Here is a 16,395-nt window from a genome sequence, read left to right as displayed (position 1 = left end):
AAGCTAAATTCCTTCTCTTACATCACTCGAAAACTATTCTCCTTATAAGTTTAACAAATATTGGTATGGAATTAACTTTGCTATCGCTACATGACCTGGAAAACATCACTGGAAACCTCGTCATGAAAGGGCGAATATGCTTCTTGTCAAAATAAAGATCTCACAAGATTTCCAGTCTGTGGTTTTTGGCGTAGTTTTTGTTTGAAGACTTTATTATCTGTCCTCTGCCAGTAGAAAAATTATGGGTGGGATTTAATATTGCTGTTTTCACTTTGCTTTGGACGAGACCAGACTGACAAAGAAGTCTATTTAAACATGGCTTTATACATCTACCAATAATTATATGTTTGCTCATGTGTCATTTTATATGGCTTTGTTTTGCCGGACTTCTGTAAAGACCTCTCCCAAATTGCTTTGAAATAATAAACAGTGCATGAGGAAGTCTGGTCTGCCCTGTGCATTTAAACTGTGGTCACATGAGGAATGGCATGTTTTTCCCCCGACCTCCAACAGCTTGCAGCACTTTTTTTTACTATGTAGATGCTGGTTCATACATGGTTACATTTCGGTGTTTTCTTTAGTCAGTCCAGAGAGTCGGGTTCATTTCCTGTTTCAGCGAGACATCGAGTGTGAAATGAGAGGCAAGGTAAAACACAGACAGATGTACAGTTTTTCAGCGGGTATACCGTTTTATTCAAAAGCTAATGCACAGTTACCACAGTGGAGTACCACAGTAACTCCATCAGGATGTTAATCCCTGAGAGAAAGGCATTTGTACAATTGGAGAATCCAGATACTGGAGGATAAATTACAGCCATTAGCACAATTCTAAGCAATACGAAAAAAAAAAAAATAAGCAGTCATCAGAACCATGTCTGATCCACAGGTGAAAGCATAATACCATCTAAACGACTATTTACAATTATTTTAACATGGCACAGTAAATAAATACTGCTTTAAAATAAGATACAGTCTACCCAATGTGGGTCATTGGAAAAAAAAAAAACAGAGAAAGCCTCTGTATAGGGCACACTGCCATTGCTCATGTAAAGTTTTAACATGACTGATATATGATTTCAAAAGTAGAGACCACTAAATGACACACAAGTCAAATGTAGAGGAATGTAGAGCAGGCCAATTGGGGAGATCAGGTACGTGTAATTCTCAAACGCGCTGTAGATTTTGGCAAGTGATTTTGACTCACGTGCGCATAAAAAAATATTGGCCAAGGTCATGCTGGCAGATCCAGTCTACTCACGATGAAACATTTGCAAGAAGCACTTTACAAGAGCAATGAGCAGTTCATTCAACCAAGCTGTGCAACGTTCCATGATATATATCTCAAGAGTGTAGCTACCAAATCGAGATATATCAAATTCTCATAAAAATGTATGCCAAGATTGTTTGGATGCAAGAAGTGGAATTAGAAATATGATCAGTTTTAAGGTCAACAGGGGCTTATTTTACATCGCACAGCTTTGAGGCCCGTCATCACAATCATTTTCAGAACAGTAGGGGAGAAAAGTGCTTCATCCTAATGTACCACAGATGCAAACAATCTGATGGCACATATGGAAATTGCCTTTTGCCAGCACAAATTATATAATAAATTATCAGCTCATCATTTTATACAAAGGTAATAACAATAGTATAACACTGAAACTGAAAATGAAACGAACAACGGATTTACCCTTCATCTAATTATGTCGTCCGGAGTCCTTTACAACTTAATAAAGCACTCGTATATAAATAAATCTCTCTTTCAGGCTTGTCACCTCAGACCTGAAGTAAAAATCCTGAATTGCATTTGGAACAAAAAAGAGTTTATATGTACTAAGCATGTAAAGCTGGCAGAAAGAAAGGCATAGACATATTATAAAAAACACATTCTATGAGAATTGCAATGGATACAAGCAATATGAAGGACGTAAGCACAGCTGATTGCCTGTGAAGCTTGGTGCTGAAAGCCTTTTTTCCTGATGGGCCCCACTGCTTGGTACACAGACAGGAAGCTCACGCACCAGGCAGGAAGGAAGTGTCCAAAGGCAGGCCGCACAGCAGCCCAGTTTAAAAAAAACAAAAAAAAAACACGAGAGGCCGCGTTGCACTGCAATGTCAAACAAAGCAGCCCCATGGGCCAATACCACACTGGTCCCTAGTGCCTTTCAGATACTGAGGCACAGTCAGGACGAGGATACAAGAGAGGAGTTGGTTGCCTTAATAGGTAACCTGAAGAGGACACCACGGAGTATCCGGATAGAGCAGACAGTGCACAGACTTAAACCTGCAAGAGAGACATGGGGTCATAATTGAAGCTGAATTCAACCTGTATAAGTATGAATTTGTGCTAAGTGACTCATTTTTGCAACATTTAAAGGACTCTTACCTGGATGGGTCCTCCTCAACTGGGAAAACTCCTTTCATATTGATGATATTCCTCTTGTTCTCAAACATACCATAACTAAGTGTAATCTGAAACGGAAACGAATAAGAAAAATTACAACCGTGCAACCATCGCAGGTCATTTTGCTTAAAAGTAAAAGTCTCACAAACACACCTGTTTGTGTACTTCCGATCGGGACACCTGTTGCAGGTTCTCCAGATGTGAGTGGAACAGGTTGCTGCGCGTCAGTGGAACCCCCAGAACTGACTCGATGATGTAGCCGATGGTGCAGTCGTCAGGGAGACGGATCTTCTCTGCCGTGTTCATGAAATGGCCACCACTGGAAAAGAAACGGGAGTTACAGGTCAACTTGTGGCCATTTATAAAAACAGAAAGCTTAAAACTATATACATGAATGCAAACCCAAAAGATATGTGTTATTTATCATACCTTGCCCAAGGGCTCATTTTCAGAGCCAGACCACGGCTGACGCAGAAACCAGCTCCTCCAGTGGCAAACCAGAAATTAACGGGTCGCTGAAAAGAAAGGACCAGTTTGAGCATTCTTTGGCTTCACATCAAACTGAACTGATATTTATCCCAACAAATCTGTAGCTACTTACCATTTTGTTGTCACCGAGTCTCTCTGTAGCCTCAATGGGCCTGTCCAGGCTGGGTTTTCCAATGTACAAGTCCTGAGTGTGAGGATATTGAGACAGCAGCATGACGAGCGTCTTGACGTTCACATAGTTGTCATCATCCACATGGCAGAACCACCTGAAGAAAAGAACAATGTTGTTAAAGGCACACAGGAGTTTGCCAGATTGACAAAGTGTGTGTTGAAAACATTACCACACTCACTTTTTTCCTGATTCGATAAACTTGTCGTATTCCACGGCCATCTTGCAGGACAGAGCCTGGCGACTGTGAGCAGAAGAGCAGTTGGTGTTGATGACATGGTTTCCTGCATGGAGGAGAGGGCAGATGTGGGTCAGTGCACACATAATACCCCTCAAACCATTCATCAGTTCGTGAAGTCCTATCTCTTGACTAATGCATATCACTCGAGGCAAAGAGCGATCAGGCATCTCTGCGTAACTCTTGATACCATTTGGCCTGGAGCTTAGAGCAAGATGTTCATGGGGATTATATGGCTGCTTTCAACTGATTCCAACTTTCAACAACCAGGAATGCCTGCCCTCGCTGGGGTCATGGCGTTCATATCAAGACTGTACTCACCCATTTTCTTCTTCAGCTCCTCATCCTCGCCATCTGTGAAGATGTATGTCTGTGGAAACAAAGAACATAAGTGGTCAGCTCTATTTTTTGCTGTCCATCATGCAATCAATACAACAAAGATAACGCGTAACAGGAACTGGCTTGCTCTAAATGTGTCTTTGTGTGCTGTTTATTTCATACAGGCTGATTGGGAGTCATTGTCTGTGTTTTAAACCATGGAAAACTTTGTCAGTTAAACAAGCCAAGCTCTACCCCACTGCATAAAAGAGGCCTTGTTGCTGCTTTTTAAGCTCTCCATGGCAACTGCTCCGGAACCCCAAAGTATCCCAGACACAGAACAAAGACGACAGCAGACTACCACACCCACCCCCATAAACCCCCCCACCCCATTTTACACACCAACCATACCCCCCAATTTATTCCCTATCCTCAGATCCCCCCCTCCCCTTTATCCACTTCACATGTCTAAATGGCATACAATTCTCTAAGAGGCTGCACATGTGAAATGAATCCACATATCTTGCAAGCCATAAAGAAGAGTGACAGACAGCTTCCGAGTTTCATTCTCAGGTCAAGATAGAAACCATTACGCATGCAGCCGCAGTGCAGTCAGAGTGAGGTGTGATTCCTGCGCTTTTAATAGGACAGGATGATGGGAGGAGAAGGGCTGGATTAGACGCTCTTTGTGGCGGATAAGACAGAGCAGGTGCTCGGCAGCGGCAGGAAGGCCGCCTCTAAAGGCGCCTCGCTGCCACACTCCTCACACAGCCTGATGAAAGAGCGTCCACCGTTAACCTGTTTACACTGCAGCTCAGGTGAGACAGCAGCTGCCACCTGCTGCTTTATCACAGCCACGTGTCAGAACAGGCCTGCCTGGCCACGGCCTCCTAAACACACACACACACACACACACACACACACTAACTGCGGCCTAATTGACTCCACTGTTGCTTGGCCTTTGTGCTCAGTTTGTCAGAAACAGCCTGAACTCATGCCAGAAGGTAGCTTTTTGTCAAACGTCCTGCTCTGCACAAACATACACACACACACTCATTTGCCTTTCTGCTGTGGCTTTTATTTTCTTTTAACCTTGGGTGCTGTCATGGTGTGTTTGATTGGTTTGCAGAGCAAACTTTGAGCAGATGTTCAGCGTGAGATGCTGGAGTCCAGTGCCCACTGCCTCTGTTTGTACAGCGAGGGCTGGCTGCTGAAGGATCAGAGGCCACTGCTGTTTGTGCTCAGTTCCTCTGAAAAGCCAGGCTAATCACACAAGCAGCTGCCAGCACTGGCTACTAACAGACAGCCCAGAAAACAGAAAAGAAACCTCAGAGCTGATTAGTATGTGTGAGCCCCTGTCTTTGTGCATGTCTATGTGGCCATTTACCCCTAATTCACTTCCATCAACACCCACACCTCCCTTTCGTACCATTCTCTGGCCGGCTCTCACTGAACAATGCAGAGTGTTTTCAAGATGACTAAAGCCCTCGCTGGGGAAACTAGAAATATGTTTGGCTGCATTTGCATACAGCTGCAGTGGTTAACTAAAAAAGCGGGTTTCCCCATAGCAAGCCCTTTGTTCTCTGCTTCTCCCTTTAACTGAACTATCCAATTATTAAAGAAGTTTTATGCCAGACACCAAGTGATGATTCACAACTGCTTGTTTTCTTGGGAACAGATACAGACTTCTAACTTTGGAATATAATTTTACACCTTATTATTGCAGGTGTATAAAAAAAAAAAAAAAAAAAAAAAAAAAAAAACATACGGGGGTTTCTGGAGTTGTATGTGGATTCTAGCCATGATCTCCAGAGCTCCAGAGCTGGCGTTGAACAGAGAGAGCATGGAGCCTGGCTGGCTGTCTCCAGCTCCCCGGGAAGGAAACAAATAGGCGCTCCTCCCTCCATTAGCCACCCGTACAGGCTGCTATCCTGTCTGTGCCAGGGCGAATCACAGTCTACTACCACCCCCTTCCCTTTATTTAAAACAACTGAACAGGAAAATGAGAAGTGGACTAATATAGCTACCTTAAAAAATGACACACATGCACAGTAGTGTGCGGTCAAGGTAGCTTTTTGTGTTAAATAATGGAGGTATAATTCAGGGTCTGTGTGTGTGTATGGGTGTAACTGGACACCGGATAGCACAGTACAGGCAAAACTCTCTTTTTATTGTTGTAGAGTTCACTCGCTCAGGGAAGCTCCATTGTTCCAGGGGGGAAACTTAGAGAAACACCGGAAAGCAGGAGCTGTGGTCTGAAACAATCCTAACAGCAGTGCATCAGACTGAAAAGAATAACACTATTATGAGGATCAGACTTATCAAAAATTATTGCCTTGTATTATCTATCCCATTGTGTTTAAAAAAAAATTGATAGGGCTTTGTGTTCCACCTAAAGGACAAATGATGTAAAAGCTTTTCTTATTAAGAGCTTTTGGAAACTGACAACTGCGGTCTGCTTTCAAAAATCTGATCTCTGAAAGCGAGGACAGCTGAGAAGAAGAACGGGGTAGGATTGATCAAATCATATCTGGGAAAAAGTTCTGGTTCCCAGCCATCCTGGGACACTCACAGGTACAGTATCAACATTAAGACTTGATTGGATCTATCTGCATTATTTACATGTAAACAGCGCTGCAGTGTGAGCTGCTCCTCACCCATACAGTCGTGCACAAAGCATGACACAATGTGACCAGAGACGGCTCACAGCACACACTAAAACCAAATATGTCTCAGGATACAATCACGAGCCCACATGGCCCTGTTCATCATGCTTTTCAAGCTGGTAGCCTCCCCTGACATATGCCATGTAGTTCCCATGCTACACTTCAAACAATACATGGCCCCCTCTAAACACTTGTTTGGAGCTGGCCATTCATTGTTGCTAGAAAAGACCTTGGACTAATCCCTAAACAGTTCAGATGACAATTATTGGGATTTCACATGCTAAGGTGTTGCGGGGCCCAACACTGAAATGACCTTAATGCGGACACCCATATGTACACACTGGGAATGTGAGGATTCATTAGCGCTCAGTCTATTGTTCTCTGAGGCCGGGCCACCTGGCACCCATTCTCTAGGAACTCCCACTTGTATTTGGGCTTGTTTTGGTCTTTTATGACTGCAGCGCTCTCTAGCAGCTGTCCACATTAGGAGCCTTCTGTTAACTCTCCCTGCTGCCAAATTAACTTGCATCAACTCACTGTACTAAGCAGAATCAGTGGGAATCAAGACTCAGCTTGGAAACCACCTCTCTGACCTGATCCTGGAAACTTCCACTGAACGAGCATGGACAGATGCTGGGATATGAATGCATGAAAAACTGAGCTAGACTTCTTATCTGAACTCCTGTGTGCTTTTATTCAGCTCATTACTCGCACAACAAAGAGAACTTGCTAGCCCAGGGAGCCTAATCTGTCTGTACTTTGATGCTCTTGGAAACCTAGAAACACTCTTTGTTCTGAATGAGATAAAGAATGAGGCTGAAAGAGTAAAAGAATAAGAAAGAGTATTTCTATGGCCCTGACAACCATATTCAAATGACTGATCAAAGCAGCTGTGTCCTCGAGCTTGGAAACAAATCTCAAAAGAACCAGAGAAGGATGCATATTTCGACAGTGTGTGAGGCGAATTAAACTGACTTTTGCTGAAGTATGCATGACTATTCTCAGTGGTGGATAAAATCACTTTGACTGTTCATGGTTTGGTCCTGCCAAGTGTGCTGAGAGAGCTTTTGTGGCCCGCTATAAAGAGACTCATTTCTCAGAATCACGTTTTCACACTGTGCGTCACTCGGCATGCTCCTCAGATCCCTGAAACTTTCCTATAGATCCTGAGCCTTTGTCTTAACGAAGTCCTGCTTTTTTTTCCCACCGTTCAGCCTTGCCTTATCCAGCCACTGCCTCGGTTCCTTGGTTCCCATGGAGAGCGGGAAGCAAAGGCCTGGGAAAGCTTTTCTTTGCCCTTCAGAAAGACGCTTTGTTAGCCCTGGAAAGGGGGACAGCCCAGAGGCCGGAGCCGTGATGCATCCTCCGGCCTTGTGCATTCACAGGGACGACTACAAACAATTTGGGGGAGGGGGGGTAGAGGGAACAGCAGAAGGGGAGGGAGTGCAGTGAGGACTGTTTTATGTATTTGTCTCTGATCCACTCAGGACAAAAAAAAAAAACTACTGAATCAGGGAATACTGAAAAATTTAAAATGTCCTTATTTGCAAGTTAAGATGGTTCACAGAGTATTGGATGAGGTGAAACTGCCAAAGATGAGGGATGCTACTGGATGACTGCATCACTGAATAATCCTAAGCACTTAAACCTTATAAGTTAGTCTCTGGTTAAAGACTCTTCAGATGAAGGGTTAAGAAATCATTTGATAGGCACCTGACAGACTAGAAATACGCTTGAGACAAGGCTCACCTGTTGCACGTTTCTTGAAATCCAGGTTTCCAGAAGCAGATCAAGCCGGGGCTGGTGGAACTTCTTGGTGGTCTTCACGGCGATGAAGAGGTCGTCAGGGCGCAGCTCTTCAGCGGGCGCGCTGGACGGAGCGCCCGCGAGCGCCGCGGTGGGTTTCTCCGCCTCTCTCCTGCTCCGCGTCAGTTTGGAAAAATAGGCGGAAAATCCCTTCTTTCCTCCGTCCTGCGCTGCTTGGTCGCTCTGCGCGCCTCCATCCACCTCCAAGTCGGCCACGCTCTGCAGGGAGCGCATCCCCACCTCCGCGTCACCGTGCGCGTCACCGTGCGCGCTCCTGCGCTGCTGAGCGAGTAGCACGAGCAGCGCCAGGCAGGTGACGGCCGCTCCTGCCGCGGAGAGCACGCTTTTCCTGCTCGAGCTCTTTAACATGTTGATATGACTCTAAAACGAAGCTACACTCCTCTGCGATGACCACCGCATAACACGCTGTGGTGTTATAAAGCCTGGTGTCAGCAACCTCCCTACTGAAGCGCTCGGAAAAACTCGCCGATGCGGCCGAGGGGCTCTTTTATACGCTGCCCGTGAAGGAGGCCACGCCCATGTGGGCGGGGCTACGCGGATGCAGAGCGGGAAGTACCGCGGGTCCTTGGCAATGGAAGGACTCTGTAATGACACCCGCCCACACACAGTGGAGGCAACTGGGGGCAAATCAACCCCTCTAAAGCCTGAAGAAATACAGCCTTCTGCAGAGAGTCCAAAACTTTTTATTTATTACATAAAACTATACATTAATGTACTTTATATATACATATACATACATACATATGTGTGTGTGTGTGTGTGTGTGTGTGTGTGTGTGTATATATATATATATATATATATATATATATATATATATATATATATATATATATATATACACACACACACATATATATAGTAGTGTATTATTATTATTATTATTATTATTATTTTTATTATTACTTGCTCTAAGTACATTAATATTTTTTATTTATTACATAAAACTATACATCAATGTACTTTATATATACATATACATACATATATATATATGTGTGTGTGTGTATGTATATGTATCTGTATATGTGTACACACACACACACACACACATAGTAGTTTATTATTATTATTACTTGCTCTAAGTACATTAATATTTAGAGTACTGTATGTGCAGTATCTCTCACTATGTCACTTTCCGACTGCATCCAGTGTTTTCATTGTTTGCAGTTTATTATTATTATTATTATTATTATTATTATTATAATAAACTGTAAACATTGTACATTAATATTTAGAGAACTGTATGTGCAGTATCTCTCACTATGTCACTTTCTGACTGCATACAATGTTTACAGTGTTTGCAGTTTATTATTATTATTATTATTATTATTATTATTATTATCTGTAAACATTGTACATTGATATTTAGAGTACTGTATGTGCAATATCTCTCACTATGTCACTTTCTGACTGCATACAATGTTTACAGTGTTAACAGTTTATTATTATATTTACTTGCTCTGAATACATTAATATTTAGAGTACTGTACGTGCAATATCTCCCACTTCTGGCTTTCTGACTATTTACATTGTTTACAATGTTTACAGTTTATTGCTATTTTTACTTGCTTAGAGCACATTCATAATCTTGTCCGTGTTCATTGTTTACAGTTTGCTCCTGTTTTGTACTACATAAGAGTTCATTTATCATTTTTGCACTGTCTGGGAAGGAGTGTGCAACTGGAGCACAAGAATTTCCTTGTTTATAGATGCTCAAGCACTGTTTATCCACATGACAATAAACTCGAAACTTGAAACTAACTGTATTATTATAATCAAGCTATAATTGCAATATGAAGAACATTACTCCAATGAGTATCATATTCATATTTATTCATTGGAGGCATTACAGCATTTTTATTTTCACCCCAAAATCCAAACCACTTATCCAAACCACATTATATATTAAAAAAAAAAAAATCCCCTTTTTTTCTATCTTCTAGATAGTGTGTACTTATTTTTTTCAATTGTTGAGCTTCAGAATAAAAAAAAACAGACACATGAACGAGAAACACATTAGTGTGACACATTAGTAGGTAAATAGATAATAGCTAAACTTTAACAATTGTAGCAATAGTGATTTCCACTATCATCATTTCAGACCCCTGGGGTTCCCCAATCTTGCACATACAGTGAACACTAGTGAAAATGCTTCTAAATTGCATTAGTTTCAAATTAAATGCAACAATTTTCATTACAAATTATATTATCGACAAGATCTTGAGTGAAAATTAGAATCTTTGAAATATTCACATGAATTTCAGAGTTTTTTTTTAGTACTTGGTTCATTCCCTTTTTTGCTTTAATGGCAGTGTGCACTCAGTGGCCTGGACTCCACAAGTTTGTGTAAAACCTGATGATCCATTTTAGATCAAATCCATCGGAGTGTCGTCTGAGCACACACTAGAATAGAAGAGATTAGACCTGAGGAAAATCTGACCTTTTGTTCAAAGGAGTTAATATGATCAATATCACACATTTGCTTACATTTAATAGGGACCTAGAAATAGTGCAGAATCTTTAATATTAAATATTCATGATATTGAACATTTACTTTCTTTGTTTTAAGTATTCGAAATTCTAAACCCTTCTGTTTATTTCCAGTTTTGAAAAAAAAAAAAAAATCCCAGATTATCAGTGTGGCCTCAGACTTTTGGACCCCACTGTATATTTACTGATAAACAATGTTTTATTTGTTGGATCACCAACTCAGTTGGAATGTATTTTGTCAGTTAGATTAAGTGTAAAGTCTATTACACACTAACAGTCTGTTAGTAAATATCATGTTTGTTGGAAAGATCAAAAACTTATCCAGGTCATACTCAATAAAATGAAAGATAAGAAGACAGGTGCTCTGGGTGATAAGATCCCTTTTAGAAATTAATCTCTGTGCCAAGGACCCTGACTTCCAGTTGGCAGTTGGTTATAAAGTGTGCCTAGGAGGTGCATTTCAGCAATTTATTGCACTATGCATGCACCACCTATGTGCACAATGGGCCTCATTTATCTTTTAGTTAAGTTGTGTGTAAACGATTTCATAGACCGAGCTGAACTGAAAGATTACAAAGGTTTCGGTAATGCTGATTTTCTTCATACTCACTTACACATGTTGATAAATGACAATTACCTGTAAAGTAAAGCTCATTTACATTTACTGATACTCACGGAGAGCTGAATGACATCTGTGGGTGTTTGTTTTCTTGGTATTTGTGTCTTTCTGTTCATGAAGCTGCATGTACATTGTCTCTGTAAAAAGTACACCAAAGCCTTAATGCTTCTTCCTTTTATAGGGTGCCATTTCTTTTGTCTTGATTGAATGTGTAGTCTTAGTTGTCTTCATTTATTATTTTGTTTTGATCTGCTTTCTTTCAAGTCATTAATACGAGTTTCAGTAATGCATTTTCATTTAATTTTTGTGTGTGATTGATGTGAATAAGCAACTTTAACTTGACAACATAATCTGTATAATAAGTTGCAATAACTCATTCCAAGTACCTGATTTATAGAGGTTTACATTAGGAAGTCTCCTTTTATATGTATATATTTACTGAAACTCAGGAGCTCTTGCAGGATACAAACATTTTTCCCAACTAAGGGATTTTCATGAATATTACATTTCCTGTGTAAATGCTCCTGTGTTTGATTTAAAAATTTAATTTCACTCATATTCATGAATGAGACTCCATGTCAGGAGGTGTCTCTGGACCTATCATGTAGGCCTTTCTTTATCTCATATCAAAAAGTATTCGATTTGAAACATCAATCTTCAAAAACATTCTAAAGGCCTATATACTGTATTTCCTGCTTTTCTGTAATATATAAGCTCCGAATTCCTGCCATTCCTTAACCACAGCCCATTTAAATCCAGACATTCTTTGTCGTGACCAATTCTTTCCAGCTGTCCTTATGGGGTCATTACAGCCTTGCGTGCATCTATAGTGCTTGCTATAGGGAATGAGGCATTTCTGTCACGTCACGTTTCATTGGTTTTGGCCTTTGTTGTTTGCTTTGGACTAAACGTTGCTGTGCTCTGCATGACTCTTCAAGGCTCCGCTTCCTTAGCAGAGAGGCCATAGGGTTAGTGGGATACTGACTGACCCCAAGCATGAGTTCTGCAGACTGCACACAGCAGCAGCTGCTGTTGGCACAAGCCGACACGGGGATGGAATGCCTGTTTCCTGTCAAAATCTACAACTGCCAGTTCACTACTATAACATGTCCAGTGTTTGGTAGCCTGCATTTATGAGTTGTGGTAGTATTACTATGTAGTAGTAGAAGTAGACGTAATGATATACTTAGTAGTAGTAGTGTAGTAGTAGAGTAGTAGTGTAGTAGACATAATGTCAGATTTAGTAGTTGTAGTAGTAGTGTAGTAGTAATAGTAGACATAATGATAGATTTAGTAGTAGTAGTAGTAGTAGTAGATATAATGATAGATTTAGTAGTAGTAGTAATAGTAGACATAATGTCAGATTTAGTAGTTGTAGTAGTAGTAGATATAATGATAGATTTAGTAGTAGTAGTAGCAGACATTATGATAGATTTAATTTGGATTTTAATACTAGATGCTTTACAACAGACACATTAATAAAAGTCACAAAAGTAGCCTGAAGTTTTACATACCATCACAATTATTTTTTAATTTTACTTGAATGAATTCCCTTACATTATATGAAAGTATGATTAAACTATACCATATGAAAAGAATTATACGGTGTATGGTGGTAAATGGTTTAACCTTTTATTGTCATCTACCAACAAACAGCACCATTTTACCGTTGCTTCATACAGCCCACAAAAAAGGGCATTAAAACAAGTATGAGAAACCAGGCAGAGGGGTTGTCCTCTTGGCCCCTGTTCCTCTTGGATCATTGGCCCCTTTCACTCCCTGCCGCACAGACACTCCGGTAAGGGCCCTTTCTTTAGACTCTCGGAACAATGGTTGTGGTTAAAAGTGGCGCTAAAACCGCACAATGTGAAGGTTCCTCTCGGACTCCGTATTCAAGTACCCAAGCCCACCCTATCAGCCACCTCTTCTGACAAGACTACCAAAAAAGTTCCTTTCTTTCATTCTCCTTTTCTTCTCCACAAAGCAGCCCCCTCCCCACAAACCACCACCACCACCACATCCCGGATCCTTCCTCTTTCACTATGCTACCGCTGAATTCCTTTGGGATGAAAGATCCCGCTTGTGTGCCACCCACTTGCCCACAAGAATGCCCAGCGAAAGAGAGAAAGAGTGAGAGAGCTAATAAATATGTCCAGTGCCACAACCTCACTCCCACCAAGCTGGTACAGGAAGCTTTTGTGCCCTCTTTGGGCTGGAGATGATTACACCATCGCTATTTATTAAATCGGCTTGATGTATAGAAGTGTAGCCAGCCATGAGTGCCCACGGTTTTAGCATGGCTATTGTTTGTCTTTAGATTTAAACACTCTCTTAAATGCAAAGTGTTTCAGCTAGCATACTCGACACACAGGGATATGCTTATCTTATCTTACCATTCAGTTTTAGCTGTTTCAGAAACAGAATGGAACTCAGTACCGGCCCTGATTAAATGGTTTCCCTGGTCTGTAAACACAGAGAGTAGAGTAGAGTAGAGGTAATTAGAGCGGGTTGACTGAGGTAAGCATGCTGCATGTATGAACTGAGCATGTCCTTCTTTCATCTGTTCTTATTTATCTTTTCATCTTTGTGTTTTCTCTTCCCTCCAACCATTCAGCTGGTACCTTGCTTCTGAAGATACGAGTTAAACTAGCACCAGCTGGATAAGAGAACGAGGTCTGAACGGTTTCCCATTAACTCACCGCACATTGGGTATCACTGCATGCCTTTGATTTTAGATATCTCTCCACAATCTATGTAAGTTATTCCAATTCACATAGCGAACCATTTAAAATCTTATGTTTGTCTGGTGCCAATTGTCTGTCTCATGCTTTGTGAATTGACCATAGCATACTTTCAAACATAATTTTTCAATTCAGTTTTACTCTCAGTCACTCTCACTTTTAGTAATCACTTTATCCAGTTGCTAGAAAATAAATGAAATGAAATGATTGGCACACAATTTTTTTCTTCTTTACAAAGGATTGCCAAGTCCACAGCCTGGTAAACCTTTCAGCTCTGGCATTCATCCGAGTTACTCTTTTTAAACAGTAACGAGTAAACACTGAGACCTCAGAAGACTCAAACATCTATTCCTCTTTTTCTTTGTCTCTATCTGTCAAATATTTATCCTCTATCTGATGGGATGACCATGAAAAGAATTCAACATACTGATTCCAGACAGTAGTGTCTCCCCACAGACTAGATGTCTAGTCCATGACTTTTTGGCGTACAATAGCATGTTTGCACCAAGACTATTTGCATCCCATCTGGCCCAAATTTATTCCAGTTGATGGAAAAAAGTATCTGTACACTATAGCAGGATGAACAAAAACATACTTTATTTATTTGTCTTTGGATCAGAACACTTTTCTCCTGTTATAAATCCTGTGGGGAACATCCTCTGAAGTGGCGCCCCGAGTAGAGGAACATGAAGCGGCATCTGAGAGGCCGCAGGGTCCCCTGGCTCTCACTTCGGCTGTGACCTGTAATCCTATCAGCGCTAGCACAGCCATGCTGGCAGAATAAATACAGCTATTTGCTTCTGACAGGGCCCCGTTGAATTAGCCGTGGCCCTCTCTCATACAGCTAACAAACACTTGATCATAGAACATGGAAATTTGTCCTTCTTCTCCACTTTGTGGGTCACTTATTACCACCAAACCATGTGTCCTGGCATGTGCCTCTTCAAAAAATTCTGTCATGGCTTGTGGAAGAGACCAGCATACCAAATGGCTTTGGCTTTGGAGAAGTGTGGATGGCTTGATAAGCATTTATTGCAGATGTTTGAAGCCCAGTGTGTGTGAGGGTGCCAGCTGCAGAAGTTGTGACTTGTGCTTTGTTTCTACCATGTCCAATGCATTATGGAGCAATATGGTAATGGGTTGGATGACCAATCTGTGGTGGTCGGATTACACCAGACTTAAGTTGTTTAACAGCAGTTCAGAGGAACATCTAGTATACAGTACAGACAACACATGCATTAATGTTGCCAAAAATGACTGTGTTTAAAATCACAATTTAAAATTGCAACCCCTGAGATTTTTAAAAAAAAATTGAGATCAAATAATAGATGCAGATTTAGTTCAAGTTCAGGCTCTTTATTTCTCACATACAGAGTGTTATACAGTGTGTAAATCTTGCAGTGAAATTCTTCATGACAAGTTCCTGAACTGTATAAACATTCCAAAGACACATAAGACACATAGATAACAATAGTAGTAGATAACAATAAACATAGACAATAAAAAACAATGGGAATGCAGATAACAATAAATATATTTGATCAGAATGCAAACTGCAATGTGCAAGTGTATCTGCTATACACATTATGTACATGAATGTCCTGATTTGGTGTGTGTGATGTGTGTGCTGTTGGATATCCTGTACTATGATGAGTGCACAATACACTCACAAACGAACTTGCACAATCTCTTAACCTCCCCTCCAGCTGATTTGTTGTGTAATGTGAAAATCCTTGATATTTTCCCCTTCATATTCCTGAAACATTTTCTGCGCAAAATACTGCATTGTGCTCAGGCTCCTTTTTTACTGCCACACAGGTACTTTTTACTACGACAGGTCACAACTGATGAAGCTTGAGCAGTAGTACAACTATTCTTGGATTTCGAAGGTTACATAGCGTCCACTAGGCTTTACTCTGTAATGTATTGCAATAACGTTTTGTGCCTTTTGAGAACTTTTTCAGTAGCTAAGACTCTTCTCTGTTCTGGCATCTAGGTGGTGGAACAAACTTCCCCTAGATGTCCTAACAACTGAGTCAATGGCAGTCTTCAAACGACGTCTAAAGACCTCCCTCTTCCTGAAGTACTTAAATTAGCACGTTAAAGAAAATTGTGCTGTCTGTGTGCTTTTCTTACTATATTTTCTCCCCAACAGAGTATTTTAGACTGATAGTATACTTAGTCCGTGACCTAGTGAACCAGTATCAGGATGTATTTATTGATAGAGACTTCAAAGTACTTGTGTAAGTCGCTCTGTATAAGGGCATCTGGCAAATGCCATAAATGTAAATGTTAATGTAAATGTAGCTTTGTAGGTAATGTTGGGTAACACTTCCTATGAAGCCTATAGTCATAAATCATTAAAGCTGTGCTCATAAGTCTTTGCAAGTTGTTAATGAGTCTGTGTAAGCATTTGCATAAACACTAACAATGA

General features: G+C 40.9%; 1 protein-coding gene across 1 annotated transcript; it reads right to left on the bottom strand.

Moving 5' to 3' along the window:
• Window positions 1–664: 664 nt before the first annotated feature.
• On the bottom strand, window positions 665–8,580 carry lfng (LFNG O-fucosylpeptide 3-beta-N-acetylglucosaminyltransferase). Its single transcript, XM_026929983.3, has 8 exons — window positions 8,034–8,580; window positions 3,622–3,670; window positions 3,244–3,346; window positions 3,006–3,159; window positions 2,834–2,919; window positions 2,558–2,723; window positions 2,387–2,472; window positions 665–2,284 (listed from the first exon to the last, which is right to left on the bottom strand). Exons 1-8 carry the CDS (start codon window positions 8,457–8,459, stop codon window positions 2,218–2,220), a joined length of 1,137 nt encoding a protein of 378 aa, XP_026785784.1. The 5' UTR covers window positions 8,460–8,580; the 3' UTR covers window positions 665–2,217.
• Window positions 8,581–16,395: the final 7,815 nt, after the last annotated feature.

The sequence above is a fragment of the Pangasianodon hypophthalmus genome, chromosome 23 (genome assembly GCF_027358585.1).
Source record: "Pangasianodon hypophthalmus isolate fPanHyp1 chromosome 23, fPanHyp1.pri, whole genome shotgun sequence".
In the NCBI taxonomy this organism is placed as follows: Eukaryota; Metazoa; Chordata; class Actinopteri; order Siluriformes; family Pangasiidae; genus Pangasianodon; species Pangasianodon hypophthalmus.
The sequence above is the reverse complement of the archived record's forward strand: the minus strand, read 5'-3'. Positions and strand labels throughout refer to the sequence as shown.